At 41.3% G+C, this 15,069-nt stretch overlaps 1 protein-coding gene across 1 annotated transcript in view; it reads left to right on the forward strand.

The window, feature by feature from the left end:
* SCFD2 (sec1 family domain containing 2) overlaps positions 1–15,069 on the forward strand; it is a 155,953-nt gene that overhangs the window by 29,670 nt on the left and 111,214 nt on the right. Inside the window, exon 4 of the mRNA XM_083630377.1 lies at positions 4,689–4,864. Within this exon, the coding sequence (XP_083486503.1) occupies positions 4,689–4,864 (176 nt within the window). The remainder of the gene's footprint in view (positions 1–4,688; positions 4,865–15,069) is intronic.

Consider the following 15,069-nt stretch of genomic DNA (forward strand, 5'->3'; position numbering starts at 1 on the left):
ACTGATGGCTGTCAAGTGTTTCCATCTTTAAGGTCGTGCCATGCTCCAGTATTACATAGAGTGGTTTCAAGACCTACCAAAAAGGATCAGGTAGAAGTTGTGTTTCAGATGTGTAAAAGCCAAAGACATTTGTTGTCAAAAAACTTGTGAAGAATTATAGAAAAAATAATAGACACTATTTTATTAATCAGTAACCCGTATGCAGTAACTTGTTAATAGCAACAACAAATCCATGTACTACCTTTCTTTGTTACTTGTATGATGGAGTCATCGTGTGATTCCTGGGCTGGGGTACAATCCTGGTCTCTGGGGTCAGGCTCTGCCTCCCAATACCTGCATGTTTGCATGGTCATCTTGAAGAATGGCTCATGCCCAAGCTTCCATGCAATTGGGACACTCATTTCTATGTAACTGTGTGATAGTATTTATTTACTATATCTATAAATAAATGAAAAGTCTCTCTTTTTCACCTTAATGAACTCTCTTCACTACTTCTCCTAACTACAGTGGTTCCTCGGTTTAAGAACAGTCCGGTTTAAGAACAATTTGGTTTACAGACTCCACAAAACTGGAAGTAGTGTCCCGATTTGAGAACTTTACCTCGGTCTAAGAACAGAAGCCAAACGGTGGAAGGGCACCAGCAGTGGGAGGCCTCATTAGGGAAAGTGCGCCTCAGTTTAAGAACTGTTTTGGTTTAAGAATGGACTTCCGGAATGGATTAAGTTCTTAAACCGAGGTATGAGTGTACTTTGCAATGCTCTTGTTCATCACGTGACATTCCTTGCCAGCATTCTAAAAATACCAGGGTATTACAGTAAGGGGGCCAGCATTACTGCACTGGCATCTTCTGTATGCAGAAGATTCTGCCTCTTAGGTTGCATGTCAGTGCCGAAGCTTTCTAAGGATTTAGAGCTGAAGCATGCAATCCAAAGTGCCATTGGATGTGACTCTCTTGTGGACTGTATGATTTCACAATGCAGGTGGGGGGAATCATATGTACAAAACGTCATGACAGGGTCAAAGAGCAGGCTGGCTCCGTTGGAAAGTAAGAGAATAACGAGGAGGTGAAATTGTCCTTGACAACTGAAGTAAACAGAGATGTAGAAGTGAATGTGAGGAACTCCAGACAAAGTTGACACAGCTAATCGAGTCCCAGGGTATATGGTCTGAAGGCACATGAGCCCACCATCTTGCTGAAACTTAAATGGGTGTGATTTTTCTGGATGCGAGTTTCTGGATGGGTGACTAACTTGGGAACAACATGTAGACTGCCTTGGGTTCTGTAACAGAACAGAGACAGGATATAAATGTAAGAAAAGAAAAGAAACAAATAATGAACTGATACACTATGTAGCAGCTGATTACACAAAGCGAAAATCCTTGGATGTGTTTACACTTTAAATGACTTGGAATGCAATCCTAGCCCTACTTACCTGGAGTAAAGCCCCACTGAATTCAGTAAGACTGACTAATGCCTAGGTGTGGTTAGGATTGTGTTGTTACCACTTAAAGAGGAGGAAAAGAATTCCAGCCAACAAGTTTAGTCAATCCAGCTAAGGATTGGCTAGTGTTGCCAAGGAGTTTGTGTGTGGCATTTTTATGCTTTTCTTCCTACCATGTTTTCCCCTTCTGAAAACACTTATTCAGTACTGGTGCAAAAGCAAAGTATCTCTGTCCCTGGCATAACTGCAGCATAGGATAGCTCCATAAGAGGCAGATCTATGAATCATCATCAGTAAGTCTCTACTTTGAATCTCATATTAGCTGGGGACTCGGTACATAGATGTAGACAAGCCACACTCTTTCAGCCTTAGCCCCACATCTGGGAATTGGGAATGGGGAGCATAACACTAACCAACCATCCAGGGTTGTTAGAATTATAACCAGATAGCGTGTGAGAAAATCTTTGAACACCAGAAAGTGTTATATGAACCCCAAGTATTGTATTTTTTATTATGGTATTCCACAGAGTTATTCTGCTTTCTGCAGTCTGGTTTGCTTGCAAAATGGAGAGGAACATAAGGAATCACTTATTGTTGATTGTCAGCTGAAAGCTTGGGGACCTCTGCAATTGAGCATCAACAAAAGCTGAACTGAATTTAACATACTTGGCCAGACTTGTATCCTTAGGAAAGAGGCCATATTCAGTTCCTTGAAGTTTACTCCCTATTAATTGGTCCCCAAAGAGATAATTAACTCGATGCATGTTCCAAAATAAAATACCCCATCTATTCAAACACCTTCAGCATTGATGGAGTTTCTCTTTTTTGCCACTTCATTCATCAGTAAAGTCTGGAGGAAAAGATCCACAGTCTTCTTTGGGATACTCAGTTTTAAGAACATGACATTTTTAGCACTGATCAATCAATCAATCAATCCTGGAGCACAAAGTTTTCTTGTAATAATGCTTGTCCTACAAAACTACCACAGCCTTAATAAAAGGCCATTACTCATGAGATGTTTTCAACTGTGGTTTAAGTAATCTGAGTACAATGTGCATTGTGTTAGGGATTATAAATCTGCATGTATGTTTTCAAATGCACCTTTCACAATATACTTAGTCAAAAAAGCAGAAAGGACCAGGCACCCCACCCCCATTTTCTTTGAGTTCTTTAATGTGAAAAACCACAGCCTACCTCGTTTCAAAAATGTGTGTGCCCTCTGCATCTGGTAGAGTCTATGCACATTTTGTACTTGGGAACCCATAAGTGTAAAGTGTCTCTTGTAAGGAGCGTCCCTTAAAGAAGTTTAATAAAACAGCCTGGAACAGGGGACAGAGAGAGAGAGAGTGTGAAGCAGTGTGAAGTGAGGACATACATTTCCACAAAATAGAAGGAGTGACAAGCACATTAATATAGATGCATAAGGAAGTGAGAAACTTCAAATTGTGTTAAGCATCTATTGCTGTCCTTCATCCTCTTCAATCTGGCTTTAAGTCCTTGCTCTTGGCAGTACTTCAGGAGGATTAATAAGGCTTCTAGTTAAAATCAGGCTTTTTGACTTCACTAAGCTTGGAGATGGGTTACAATATGAACACAGTTTATTGGGCATTGCACCAGCAAAGGCCCGAAGTCAAATGCTCTAGGAAACCACAGACCATGGTGTTCTTCTCCAGTGAACAGCATACTGCAAATGACTTTTCCTCCTAACAGTGGGTGGTATCTTAAGGTTTATGAAATTGAAAGCTATTTTACACCTTCTCTAAATATAACGTTTTTGAGACCGGGGGGGGGGGGGAGGTTTGCACCTTGTGGTTTTTTCTGTGCATGAAACAGATTCTGAATAAGTAGCAATAGATCATGACTGCTAAGGGTAAAAAAAGAGAAATCACTTATTGCAAAGCATCAGGGTTAATGTTTTCAGACCACTATGTCAATCTGCATGACAGCTTTAAAGGAAATAAATTATAGCATGACTGGGAATTGAATGTTTAGTCTGAAAACAGACATGGCTGCGGCTGCATTTTTAGCCTTTGTGGGCTCAGCGAAGGACCCTTTTGTCAGCTTTTAGCCATGCGAAAGGGTTGGCAGCTTGAAGCATGTGATATTTTGCTGGCTTTGCCTTGATGTTTTGCAGAGAGTGCTTTTTCTCGTGGAAGGAGATGTGTTGGGAAAGGGAAACTAAACCCAAAGATGTTCATCTTCTCGTGTAAGCACAAGAGCTGCTGTAGAACTTACTGAAATTTGGAATGGGTTTTTGCACAGACCTTTGCAACATTCTGCTAGCAGCTTCTTTCTGCCTGCCAAGAGTTCTTTGGATTCCCCCTTTTATGCTGGAAGGAAGGCATTTCCAAGTTCTGCCTCTAAAAACTCAGTTTGAAGCTGAAGGGGAAACTTGTATGATGCTGGCCCAGCAAGGAACAGTGTTCCTCTTGCACACTGATGAAATTAAGAGGGGTTTTTTGGGGGGTGGGGAGTGTAATTGAAATTATGTATTTATTTTGATCCAGTTGTTCGAGAAACGTTAAGTGGTAGCACAATGCGTATCATGAGGGCAACAGATGGGATCACTAAGGACACAGGGAGCCTTTGCAGGGTGCATATTTTGCCCTTTCATGAGAGTGAAAATTGGGCACCCATTGTTTTCTTTTGTTCCCTAGTCAACCCACTACAGTGGTACCTCGGGTTACATACGCTTCAGGTTACATACGCTTCAGGTTACAGACTCCGCTATCCCAGAAATAGTGCTTCAGGTTAAGAACTTTGCTTCAGGTTGAGAACAGAAATCGTGCTCTGGCGGTGCGGCGGCAGCGGGAGGCCCCATTAGCTAAAGTGGTGCTTCAGGGTTAAGAACAGTTTCAGGTTAAGTACAGACCTCCAGAACGAATTAAGTACTTAACCCGAGTTACTACTGTACAACCATCAGATTTGCACAACAAATGCAGTGGCAGTTCATAAACATCTGGTTTTGGTTGACTGTGAGTTCCAAAAAGAGGAGACATAGGAGAGTACATACCAACTTTCATACTGCTAAGTTTATATGTGCATGTTAATTACCAAAGTTACTATTCCTGGGTAAAGAAAATGATTGTGAATGGGGTGGTGGGGAGGCTTGTGCTGAATGAATAGCTGAGAAAAGACTTTGTCTCTTACTGGAGCACACAGCATAAGTATTGCTCGCTATTGGTAACATTTGTTCCTTTCATCTACCTGCACACTGTTGAGAAGTGTCTGCAATTACTTTCACAGGGAGAGTCACCCCTGAGCAGCTCAGCTCACATATCCAACTCTTCAAAAAGAAATTTGAGGCCATTGAGAACCATTGTGGGCTTCTGCAGATTGCGCTGGCTGTTGTGCAGACACTGAAACACCCTCAGAGTGCCAAATGGGACAATTTCCTAGCCTTTGAAAGGTTACTTGTGCAGGTAAGATATAATGTGAGATTTCTATATCCTTTCCTCCAAGAAGTTAACAGTGGCACTTTTTAGGTAGGCCACCATCAAGATTCTAGCCAGGCCCCAGCCTTTGCTTCCATTAAAATCTGTAGATTATGCTCTAAACTAAACTTAAGTTTCCTTGAACTAAGTTTCCTTGAGTTAAGCATGTGCTTAAGTCTCACCCATGTAATCAGAACAACTGAGGCTGTAATCCTATAGAACTGACCTATAGATCTTTGAACTGACAAGAGCTTACTTTCAAGGAAACATGCATAGGATCAAACTTTTTAAAAAGTTGCCCGGCTTTGCCAAGATTGTGCCAATTGTATATAAAATATGGTTATACCACTTGTAATTTTATTTGTATTAAAAAAGGAAGCACAGGCTCAGCACTGTGTGCAAAGTCTGCTGAGAAAACAACAGCACTGTGTTGAACTAAATTCCGAGTGAAGGGGAAAAAATGCAGAAGAGGAAAAAGGGCAGAAGGCAAGCAAACATTTTAAAATATACATTTTGATGGTTAGTTGTTACCAAGTCCTTTCTTAATCATACCCATCTCAGGATTTATACCCATTGCCTCCTAACCTTTATAATAGGTTTGGAATTGGAGCCAAAGCAAACTTTCGTCTCTGGCATTATAATTGTTTCCTAAGTACACATTCATTTGCTGCAGTCAAATGACAATTATTTTGAATTGCATTATCCATAAGGCTTGCAATTTTCTGAACTAGGACACACAGCCCTATTTCTAGCAGGCGGCGGCTTGTGAGGAGGGAAACTGTGGACCTAAGGGAAAACAAATCTGAGTTTCTAAGTTCAATGCTCGGAAAACATGGCTGTTCTTAGGGAAAGAATCATAGCTTCATTGCAGAGGCTCAGAACCTGGCCTCTCCAGGTAGACCTGAGAAAATCTGCTCTCCTGAAACCGTAGACAGTCTCTGGCAGTCAGTGTAGACAGTACTGAACTCAATTGTCCACTGGCATGATTCCAGCATAAGGAAACTATGTACTGAATCGTAATACATGATGCCAGCTTCCCTTTCTTTAGTCGTTTAGTCGTGTCCAACTCTTTGTGACCCCATGGACCAGAGCACACCAGGCACTCCTGTCTTCCATTCCTGCCGTAGTTTGGTCAAACTCATGCTGGTAGCTTCGAGAACACTGTCCAACCATCTCGTCCTCTGTTGTCCCCTTCTCCTTGTGTCCTCAATCTTTCCCAACATCAGGGTCTTTTCCAGGGAGTCTTCTCTTCTCATGAGGTGGCCAAAGTATTGGAGCCTCAGCTTCACGATCTGTCCTTCTAGTGAGCACTCAGGCTGAATTCCTTAAGAATGGATAGGTTTGATCTTCTTGCAGTCCATGGGACTCTCAAGAGTCTCCTCCAGCACCATAATTCAAAAGCATCAATTCTTCAGTGATCAGCCTTCTTTATGGTCCAGCTCTCACTTCCATACATCACTACAGGGAAAACCATAGCTTTAACTATACAGACCTTTGTTGGCAAAGTGATGTCTCTGCTTTTTAGGATGCTGTCTAGCTTTCCAAGATTCTTCATTTCTGCAAGGTGTAGCGGTCTGCTTAAAGTCAGAATTGTGTGATAAAGACTCTGATACATTTCTCTCTCTGCTTAAGATTTTTTTAATACAATAAATTGCAAATCAACTGCACTGCTCTAAATGTTAGCTGCTGTTATATACCAGTACACCTAGATTTGTCCCTATAGTGCTCATGGGATTATAATTTTATAGGGCTGACCAGTATGTGCTTCCTGAACTTACCAGCCCCATTCTCAGTCTGCAAATTTGGGAGAGACAATATGTGCTTTTGAGGGAGACGGGTTTAAAGAATATTCCTTTCTTTAATGGGGGAATTATGCCAGAATTAAATGTTGCTCTTAGGGGCACTTCTGTCATCCCCCCCCACCCCGTTAAACATTTTAGAACAGAGACAACTTAAAAGCACGAAAGAACAGCTCAAAGCAATTAAATGGCTGTGTACCACCTCCTGTTAAGATGAGCCACCCACTAATTGGACCTTCATTTTCTCCAGATTAAGCCTCATCCAGTCCATTGCAGTCTGCAGACCTCTATTCAGCATGTCTGCATTGGATGAAAATTAGTAGAGTCACTCCAGCATATTGGTGACCCCCTGGATGCTTGCACTGTGTCATTTCATGTAAAAATCAAACATTGCAAAGTAAAACCCTGTAGCACAAAGTCCACGGGGTACAACCATACCCTATTTTCATCTCCAACAGTTTACCAGGCAAGAATGAAAGCACCGGAATGCTGTGTCCTAACTTCCTCAGTTCTTGTTCTGAACAGCTGATCCAGAAGCACACCACGGTCAATGGTGGTAGCGTCACCCAACTCCCAGTTCTTTTCCCACTAAAAGTTATCCAGCAGGTTGACAAAGGCTGTTTTGCTGCCAAAACAGAGATGGATGCCAGACTGAACTGCATCCAGATCATCAGTGTCATCCAAGAATTCCAGTACAGCCACCACTATTCAAACACCTTGCCCAGAGAGGGAAGATTTATGACCTGTTGAAAGCTGTTACAGACTTCTGGGTCCAGGGGTGATTTCTTAGGAATATCAGTTGTTAGCAGCAGGGACCACTATTAGCAGGGAACATGATGATCTGACTCAGAATCCTAATACAATGTGTCATGGGGAGACTTAAGTAAGGGACAAACGCATTTGCCCACTGATTTTTCCTCCATCTGTGGGCTCCTTCTCCTCTCGTACACCATCTCCCGATCCATTTTATAGACTCTGCAGTTTTCTAGATTAGGGCTGCTGCGATAATCTGTGCTTCCTAAAAACGTAAGCTTTCTGAAAAAAAATATCATAGCTCTCAATCAGGAATGGGCAGCCTGTGGCGCATGCAACTGATGTGTTGCACGCACGCTGTGCAACATGCTAATGTGTTGACGTGTCATGCACACATGTTCAGTGTGTGCAAGTGACGTGACCACATTGTGCGGTGTGCACACATCACATGGCATGTGCACATCATGCACACATCACCATAGAATATTGAGCTCTTTTTGGCAGCTAATACCCCCTTGCTGGTTATCTTGAATCACCCACCCAGCCAAATTCCAGCATATGGGAGAGAAACTAGATGTACTAAATAGTTTATATGGTGACCTATTTAATCTGATGTCTTGCAGAGAGAAAAAACATATTTTGTGCAGATAGACACTCTTAAAAGGCAAGGCATTTTAAGGATCGCCTTGAGAGAGAAACAGGTTTACACAAGTTGCAAATTGCTGAATATTTGCAAGGCATTTTTGAATGATTAGTATCGCACATTGATATTACTATAGCCAACTTTAGAGGCACACCATCATCTTATAAGGAAGAGGCAAATGTGTGTCACATCTGGTGAACATCTAGAGACTTTCTGAAAAACATCATCACATTTTTGCGCTTGGAAGTATGCACTAATGCCCTTGAGTTAGCTTCTCCTGCTATGAATGTTTTGAAATTGCAAAACTTCCAAAGATAACAGGAACATGTTTCACATAATTGGGAGCGATTGCTTTGCGATGGATGTCCTCATGTGTTTTTGTATCCCAACTTTGGTTGACATTTCGTGCCTTGAAAATACATCATGGATGCCATTCTTGTGTTTGTGGAGGGACTTTAGCTGCTTTCCCTTTGACCTGAAGAGGAATCAGTTGAACTAATACTCCAATCCAAAAATCATTGGGCAGGATCCAAAAGAGCTACTTCTGACCAGGCCCAAGGGTTTGCAGAAACCCAGTGGAGTTTTTGAGTCCTTTTCTTTCAATAGCTGACTCCATGCTGGACTTTTTATGGTTGCAGTTTCAAAAGCAGTTTGTTATGCCATATGGAAAGCTGGAGCAGGTCTCCTGTTTTGAAGAAAAACAACCCTAATGCCCCCATTGAGTATACAGAACTATGCTCAAGAACTATACAATGATGATGATGATTCTGGCTATATTATTGGGGGGGTTATGTTTACCATAAAATCTAGATACTTGTTTTTTGCTTCTATAAACTCTAGATACAGATTATCTTCTTTTTGAGAAATGTTAACATTCTTGAAACTGATTGTACTATAGTTTTAAACAACTGCTTTTTCAACCCACGAGCAAAGCCAACTACCCAGGCCACAATCTTCATCTTATCTGCTCACCAAAAGAAAAATTGTTCCCTCCTGTATGTGTGCAGTCTATATGGAACAAAAAGAAGAAGCAGCAAAACTGCCCTTCAGGGCAGAATTTCATGGTTGTTCAACAGCTTTGAATGCAGGACTTGTGAGGCATTTGCAGGGTGGACTTGATCAGCAGCTGAAACACTTAACCACTCCCATAGATGCCTGTTCTCCTACTGATAGGACTGTTTCCCCTCCTTGCTTCCAGTTTCTGAGACCATGTAGAAATAAAATAATTTAATATGCCCACCACAGGAAGGAATTGGCAGGGGAGGAATGGTAGGCTGGAAAATGTTTTAAGCACCTCCTCTGTCCTGATAATTTCCCCCTACAGTTGATCCTTCAAATGGGGAACCCTGGATTTCCCAGTAGAGTCTACTTTTGCCCTTAGACTGTGTCCTTTCTATTTTCATTTAAAGTCTGTACAGATATACAGTCTGTCTATGTTCATTTACCCTGCCCCTTCAATAGATTTTACAGATTTAACACTGCGAATTTTAGTCTGTTTAAAGTGTTAGATATTTTCTTGTTCATTGTATTTGTTTTATGTTGCACACTACCCTGAAGTCTGACATGAGGAAGGGCTGTATAAAAGTGTTTTAACATGTATGATCTGTCTGCTTTGAAAAGGAGCTGAGCCCACAGAGGTGGGTCATTTCATGAGCATCTTTCCCAGCTTTGAAATGGAGCAGCTGCCCTATTGATGATTTTCAGTGATTACTACAAGGTAGCATTAGAGAACGGAATGATTCCTGCTTGGCTAGAATTATCCCTGCAACCAGGATAAGAAACATCACCATTGCTCTGAATAGATTTCATTTTCTTTTAGGGATGTCAGAACATAACCAAATCAGATTAATTACATAGGATCATGATTTCATCACATCCAGTACCTGAACTCTGCTTGGCAGGGTTCACTTAAGAAGGAAAAAGAGGACTGAAACAGTGCCTATAAATACCGGTAGTTTTGAGGAGCCATGTAAAAGGCAAAAATAATCACTTTTGAATAGATTTCCCTGCTCTTGAAATAGTTACTTTTGAGGACATTGAGAGAGAACATTTGGCTCAACTCTAGTTTTGATTACTTGGTTTTGATTCCTAACTGTTTTCATGGAAGAATGGCAGCAAAATTTGAGAACAGTGTACTTTCCCCTCATTCTTCCTATTATGTAGAGCAAAGTTAAAGTTTGCCCTGATATCTGTTTACACTTTATCCTCAGGTGCAAGTAACACAATCTTAGTTGGGCACGCAGAATGCGAAGCCAAAACTTAAAGCACGTTTGGTTGGTGTAGACTGACAAAGTAAGGACAGGAAAAAAATCTTGCTCCTGATTTAATAATAAACTTGAATTCCCTTTTGCAACATGACTTTTGACATAGCAAGAAGTCCAAAATGAAAACCAGAGTGGAGTGAACGTCTTGAAAGAAATGTGCCTTCAATTAGCCCTTGCAGAGGCGCTTTCTCTGGTAAAAAACTTCAGGTTGAAAAGTTCACGCACACGACTTCAGCTTGGTTCCTGCAGCTTATTTGGAATCTTGGGCTATTCAAGCATATATCTCTGTACAGTTAATGTCAGGGGCTCCCAGTAACATAACTTCAGTCAAACCAAACCATATTTCACCTTTCATTATCTTATTGAATATTTCAGTTTTGAGTTGCAAGACATCTCAAGATGCTAACCTCTCTCTTTCTCTATCTCTTTCATATTAATTATTTTTGTTGATCACATATAGACCTAACATATGTGCCAGACAGAAGAAATGTAGAATAATGTCCATGTCCTAAAACTATTGTATTTTAAAAGATTTTTAAGCTATCAAATCTGCAGCAAGAACTGCACGTTTGCCAAGCAACCTTTTCCTTCTAATTTTGGTTTAGGCATGTAGGAAACCAGGAGTACAGAATATTGTGTTCATGCTTGTTAATCATCCCTCTTGAGCCAGGTATCCTTGATGCCCCGTACTAAGAAGTCTGGCCACGTAGGTTCAAGTAGTTTCACCAGGAACTTTAAACCCTACATGAAGGATAGGAAGAACTACACAACTGTGTATTAAAAATGGGTTTCAGGTTGTGCTTCCCAAAATGCAATGTTATCTCCAGGAAGACAGTTTAGCAACTGTGTGGTGTTTCAAAGGTAGCTTCCAATATGGCCTGGAGATCTGCTGTTCAAAGGGGAACTGGGAAAGCTGATTTCAGGCCACTGGTCTGCTTAAGTCTACACTTACTGTAAGTCTACACCTACTAACACCACCTCTCCAGGATTTCAGACATGGATCTCTCCAAGATCTACCTGGAGATGATGGGATTAAACCTGGAACATTCTGGGGGTAAAGCAGATGTTCTACTACCAAGCGACATCTGTTCCCCGACAAAAAAGTCAGTAAGCCCACTGGACAGGCATATGGTTTATTACCAAAATGTAAATGGCACCCTTCATTACAAAGTAACCACATGGCGGCTACAACATGATATCTGGAAACGTAAATACAAACAAATCAGACCAAACACTTCTAGCAAAACTAAAATAGGGTATAAAACATTTACATATAAACAGCGCAGCAGAGCAAACAGATTAAGGCACTGGTTAAAATCAGAATGACTTAAGTGCAGTTTACCTTGAAAGTCGAATGGAATCCATTCCTTCCAAAACGTTTGAAAACCAAATCGTGGCTTCTGATTGGCTGCAGGAAGCTCCTGCAGCCAATCAGAAGCCGCGGAAGCCTCATCGGACGTTTGGGTTCCAAAAGAACATTCGCAAACTGGAACAATCATTTCCAGGTTTGCGGCATTTGAGAGGCAAAACGTCCGAGTTCCAGGGTGCTTGGGATCCAAGATACGACTGTGTCTCCAAATGCCTGAAGAAGCAGGTATTTTTTAGCCAAGCATTGGAAGCTTAGTTATGTAGCCATCTGTACCTCCAACAAGATCTGTGCAGATGGAATAAAGAAGTAGAGCTTGCTGCCTGTATATTGAGGACACCAAGCCCTAAACCCCTGATAACCACGCCCAAAGTCTTCATGTAGATGTTAAATAGCATTGGAGAATTAATGGAAGTGAGGGAAGTCACAACACAACTTTTTAAGGGGAAACACAGGATTCTGCACTCTCTAGAAACAGCCCTGCAGGTAGCAACAAAACCCTTGTATCACGACATCTCCATCTCCCAGTCCCAAAATGGATGAGATTATCAAGGAAGATCACTAGGGTCACAGTTTCCCTTTCTCTCAATATAGATCATCCACCAGAGAAGACTAAAGCCATCCCAGCTCTTTGGAACTGGGTCTAGATGGGGGGGGGGGGATATTGAAGGAGTAATATTCCTGAAAAGCTTGTCAGTATAGATGTCGAAGAATGTTCCCTGCCCACAGTACGTTCCATCACTGTCACTTGCATTTCCTCTTCGGTTAATTGAGTTGGCCTCTGGGCATCCTCTCTGAAGGATTCATGCTCACTGATCAAGCTTGCCTTTAAATTTCCAGGAAATGAAGCTAGATGCAAATGAACGTAGCAAATTCCATAAATAAATAGAACAAATTGTGTGATTGCCAACCTTCTTGTTCTACATTTCCGATACAGATAAATGCCCCAAGGATGATTTAGCTTGTACCTTTACAAATGTAAAAACATCTCTTCCCTGCTGCCTGCCTCCCCATCTTCCCCATGTTTGCAAAAATAAGTAAGAATTTTCTGGTGGAGGGAGATGTTATTTTGCTCTGGATGGAACTTTTTTTAAGCCCTGACCTTGGTGCCCCCCAAAGCAGCAAGAAAGATCCTTGTACATAATAGCACTGCTCTGAGTTTTCATGAGATCGAATTATTGCTACAAATAAAGTATTGGAAGAAGGCAGAAAAAATATTTACCAAACCTTACTGCCTTCCACTTGCTCATCTGTTGCCAGGTTGATTGCAGGTGCTTAGACATTTTTAACTTGGAAGGGTATTTTCCCTATATGATCTCAGCCAATGAGAAATTTTGTGTAGACCAGGGATGGGAAGGTGTGGCCCTACAATTTTGTTGGACAGCAACTTATGTCAACCCTAATCAATGACCATGCTGGGTGGGAGAAACATGATTTGTCCCAGCAGGGGCAGATGAAGGTGTCCGATTGGAGGAAATGGATAAAAATGTAAAATAATAATAATCTGGAAGACTACTGATGAGTTAGCATGTGATGAGGTGCCCACAGTTGTAGTTGGATCAGATCCTTGATACTTTAACCCTCCTGCACAACTGTCAAATACTGTGATAACTGAATGTTGCTTAGATTAAATTTATAAATGCACACTGTAAGACAGATTATTTTTTAAAACAACAACTCAACTTTTGTGTTTCCCTGATGGCCTGTTAGCCTATTTTTATACTCAATAAACATGAATGGGTGGGCTGGGGTTTGTGGTTTAATCACGTAACAGTTATTTACTCTCCTTCCTCCTTTGCAAGCTTCAGAGAATCAGGGACTTGGGAAGAGATCCCATCAGCCAATTAGTGCTGCAGAAATTACGAACACTAAGCATTCTTGTTTGTGCTAAAACATATGCCCTTTGTCCATTATAGAGATGCATCAGATGACTGATTCTAGCATCAAGTCCTGGCAATGAGGGTGTTGTTGTTGTTGTTGCTTCCCCAAAGGGAGTGAAAAGCATTTGAGATGGTGTTTTTCAGTGCGCCAGTTGGTTTCCTTGCTGAACGCTTCTGCCAAGGGTTATGAAGCATAAAACCACACCATTGTTTGGAAGAAAACTGCCACAGTGTCTGTGCAGTGTTTTGCTCCATTTCCTTAAAGACTGCCCCCACCCTACAAGGACGAAGTATATTGTACCCCTCTGTTTTCTAACTTTAAAAGCTTGTATCCCAGGTTGATTCACTGAATTGTGTTTCAGAGCATAGTTGGCTTATGCGTGAGTGTATGCATAGAATGACTATCCTCTGCCTTGTGCCTTAAGAATTAATAACTCTATTCCGTTTAAATGAAATGAGACTGAAGAGTGTTTTGCTGAAGTTCAGCATCAGTTTTGTTGTTTTCGTGAATTTTTTTTGACAAGACTGAAACTCAGTACACAGGAATCTTGTCTCTTTCCTCCATCCAACATATTTGACAGTTTAGCAACCTAGTGCAATACTGCCATCTTATGGTTTGGAAAGTAGAATGGTCTCTCGGACAAATTGTGTCTGCATACTCACACTCGCATTCACACACACACACACACACACACACAGTGAAAGAGGGAGATTTGAGGAGGTTAAAAATCACTAGCAGTTATTTCAGTTTCATGGTGCCACTCTTAACATAGCTTTCATTATGTTCCACATATTTGTGCAATGCACAAGAGTGTGCAACTAATTGCTTTGTGCTTGTCTTTTCCAATTAATCACTGCTGAAACAATAAGGAGAAGAATCTTAGGCAATACAAAGAATTGCAATTCGGTCTATCGTCTCCTGTGGTGGTTTTGTGTTTTGAACAGTAAGCACGAGTCTCTTAGTACAAAAATCCGTTGAACAGAATGTTTGTTGGCTTTCTTCCAAGTCAAATAAAGCCGCCTGCAAAATCTTCTCTCCGCTTTCTGTGCCGAGACAATAAAGCTCAGCCCTGTTTAAGGGTTTGAGAGTAATTCTGCATGTGCGAGTTGTTTCCTAGTGCTTTGTAAATTTCTGTATTTGGGATTGGGATTGCTTCATTTTTAACAGTAGTTGGTGACATTCTTGTCGGTAGGGCACCCTTTCTGCAATGGCATAACAAATCAAACTCCACTTATCACATGAATCATTGTTAAAGTCAGCAGTAATCCAGTGTGTAAAATCTACCCGTAAAAGCTGGGAGGAGGGAGTGAGGATCAAACCTGGAACACATTAAATTAGTTCCAGTATGTCCAGGGCAAGGCTCTGCATTGCTTGCTTAAGCAGGCAAAGCGGAAACAGGCAGTTTATAACAAGCAGTCTGGTTCAAGAACAGTGGGGTTCATTTGAAAAAGATTTATATCCCTCACTTACATAAACATTACAAATGC

This window comes from Podarcis filfolensis, assembly GCF_964270895.1.
Source record: "Podarcis filfolensis genome assembly, chromosome: 9".
Lineage (NCBI taxonomy): Eukaryota > Metazoa > Chordata > Lepidosauria > Squamata > Lacertidae > Podarcis > Podarcis filfolensis.